Source organism: Impatiens glandulifera, chromosome 5, assembly GCF_907164915.1.
Source record: "Impatiens glandulifera chromosome 5, dImpGla2.1, whole genome shotgun sequence".
Classification (NCBI taxonomy): Eukaryota; Viridiplantae; Streptophyta; class Magnoliopsida; order Ericales; family Balsaminaceae; genus Impatiens; species Impatiens glandulifera.
Genome location: NC_061866.1, coordinates 42,965,044 through 42,967,548, shown reverse-complemented (window position 1 = coordinate 42,967,548; position 2,505 = coordinate 42,965,044). Strand labels below are relative to the sequence as shown.

Genomic DNA, 2,505 nt, shown 5'->3' with positions numbered 1-2,505 from the left:
TAAAAACATATTTTGATTTAATAAGTTGGAGACCGTCAACTATCACATAAGAAAATGAATCTCATTTTTATGCATGATTGAAGATTATTTGAGCTAATAGGAGATTATGAGCAAATCTTATAAATTTATCGAATAATTTTAATATGATTTGTTATATATTTTTAGTGACAACTCTTTGCACCTCTGTCCAAAAAATATTGTTTTTTTTAGTGAGAACACCTATAATTAGAGGACCATGAGGATGACTTGTGTCCCACGAAGTACAATTAAGCCGGTTTCCATTATAAGAGCTCTCTCTTTTATTAGGACAATGTAAGCACGTCTTATAATAAAACTGCAACCTCTATTAAAGTAATCTAAAGTCAATTATTAAATTAAAATCTTATATATATAAATATCTATTTAATAGAAAAATATATATTATAAAAAGTGTTAAAGTCTATGGGTAATATGACTATATATAGGATGTGCCCTGCCATTGCAATACATCATCCCCTCCGTTAACCAATGGCCACTCATGGATCATATAGTACTCTTTGCGCCCTGGCCATTTGTCTAATGGCTGCTGCTGTGGCAGCAGCAGATTATGGTGATAACCATTATCACCATAAGTCTCCGCATCACCATAAGTCTCCGCATCACCATTATAAGTCACCTTCATCATCGTGGTTGCCTCCATATCTTTATAAATCTCCACCACCACCATCGTCTTATATCTATTCATCTCCTCCACCAAGTCCTTATGTTTACAAGTCGCCCCCGCCTCCTCCTTATGTCTACTCGTCTCCACCACCTCCGCCTTACATTTATAAGTCTCCTCTTCCACCTCCTTATGTTTACACATCTCCACCACCACCACCCTATGTTTACAAATCTCCACCACCACCTCCCTATGTTTACTCTTCTCCTCCACCACCACCTTACATTTACAAGTCTCCTCCACCCCCTCCTTATGTTTACTCATCCCCTCCTCCACCACCTTACGTTTACAAGTCACCTCCTCCACCACCATACGTTTACAAGTCACCTCCTCCACCAGCATATGTGTACTCTTCCCCTCCTCCACCACCTTACGTTTACAAGTCACCTCCTCCACCACCATATGTGTACTCTTCCCCTCCTCCACCATCTTACATTTACAAGTCACCTCCTCCACCTTCATATGTTTATAAGTCACCTCCTCCACCTGCATATGTCTACTCTTCCCCTCCTCCACCATCTTACATTTACAAGTCACCTCCTCCACCTTCATACGTTTATAAATCACCTCCTCCACCTGCATACATCTACTCTTCTCCTCCTCCACCATCTTACGTTTACAAATCTCCTCCTCCACCTGCATACGTTTACAAGTCACCTCCTCCACCTGCATATGTGTATTCTTCCCCTCCTCCACCATCATACGTTTACAAGTCACCTCCTCCACCATCTTATGTTTATAAGTCACCTCCTCCACCTGCATATATGTACTCTTCCCCTCCTCCACCTGCATACGTTTACAAGTCTCCTCCTCCACCTGCATATGTGTATTCTTCCCCTCCTCCACCATCATACATTTACAAGTCACCTCCTCCACCTGCATATGTGTACTCATATCCTCCTCCACCATCTTATGTTTATAAGTCACCTCCTCCACCTGCATACATTTACAAGTCACCTCCTCCACCTGCATACGTTTACAAGTCACCTCCTCCACCGTCTTACGTTTACAAGTCACCTCCTCCACCTACATACATTTACAAGTCACCTCCTCCACCTGCATATGTGTACTCTTCCCCTCCTCCACCATCTTATGTTTATAAGTCTCCTCCTCCACCTCCATACGTTTACAAGTCACCTCCTCCACCTGCATATGTGTACTCCTCCCCTCCTCCACCATCTTACGTTTACAAGTCACCTCCTCCACCTGCATACGTTTACAAGTCACCTCCTCCACCTGCATATGCGTACTCTTCCCCTCCTCCACCATCTTACGTTTACAAGTCACCTCCTCCTCCAAGTGTTTATTAAAACTCTAATACAATTATTCAATAAATGTGAGTGCCTATAATTTTTCTTTAAATTATTTAAAAAAAGATAAAGTTTAAGTGATCTATATTATTTGTTTGCAGGTGAAAGATTAATGGAGATGATATTTTTGACACAACAATATATCTATCTCAAAGAAGACAATTATATGGAGAATTATGACTATTTAAATGTTTCATAATGGGTTTCTTATTATTATTATTTGTTGTGTGGATAATATCAATATTTGCTTTTAATTTTTTGAACCATATTATTTAAAAGTTCTTATATTTTAATTGTTAACAAATTCAACATGGAATGAAGTAACATTAAAAAAAACTCTAAATTTCTTCCAATGCTCAGTATGGAAAGAAGTAACAATGTCAGTGTGTGGAACAATGTTTCCTTTTATAATATGTTGTTTGGCATTGTTGTCCAAAATTATGTAAACTAATACTTACTTAAACTAGAACTAGAACTAGAACTAGAACCGACAAG

General features: G+C 39.0%; 1 protein-coding gene across 1 annotated transcript; it reads left to right on the top strand.

Annotated features, from left to right (window-relative positions):
* Positions 1–507: 507 nt before the first annotated feature.
* On the top strand, positions 508–1,962 carry LOC124939413 (extensin-2-like; the record flags this gene model as incomplete). The annotated part of the gene is made up of 1 exon (XM_047479892.1): positions 508–1,962. A coding segment is annotated over exon 1 (1,455 nt), but the record flags the coding sequence as incomplete, so codon positions are not given.
* Positions 1,963–2,505: the final 543 nt, after the last annotated feature.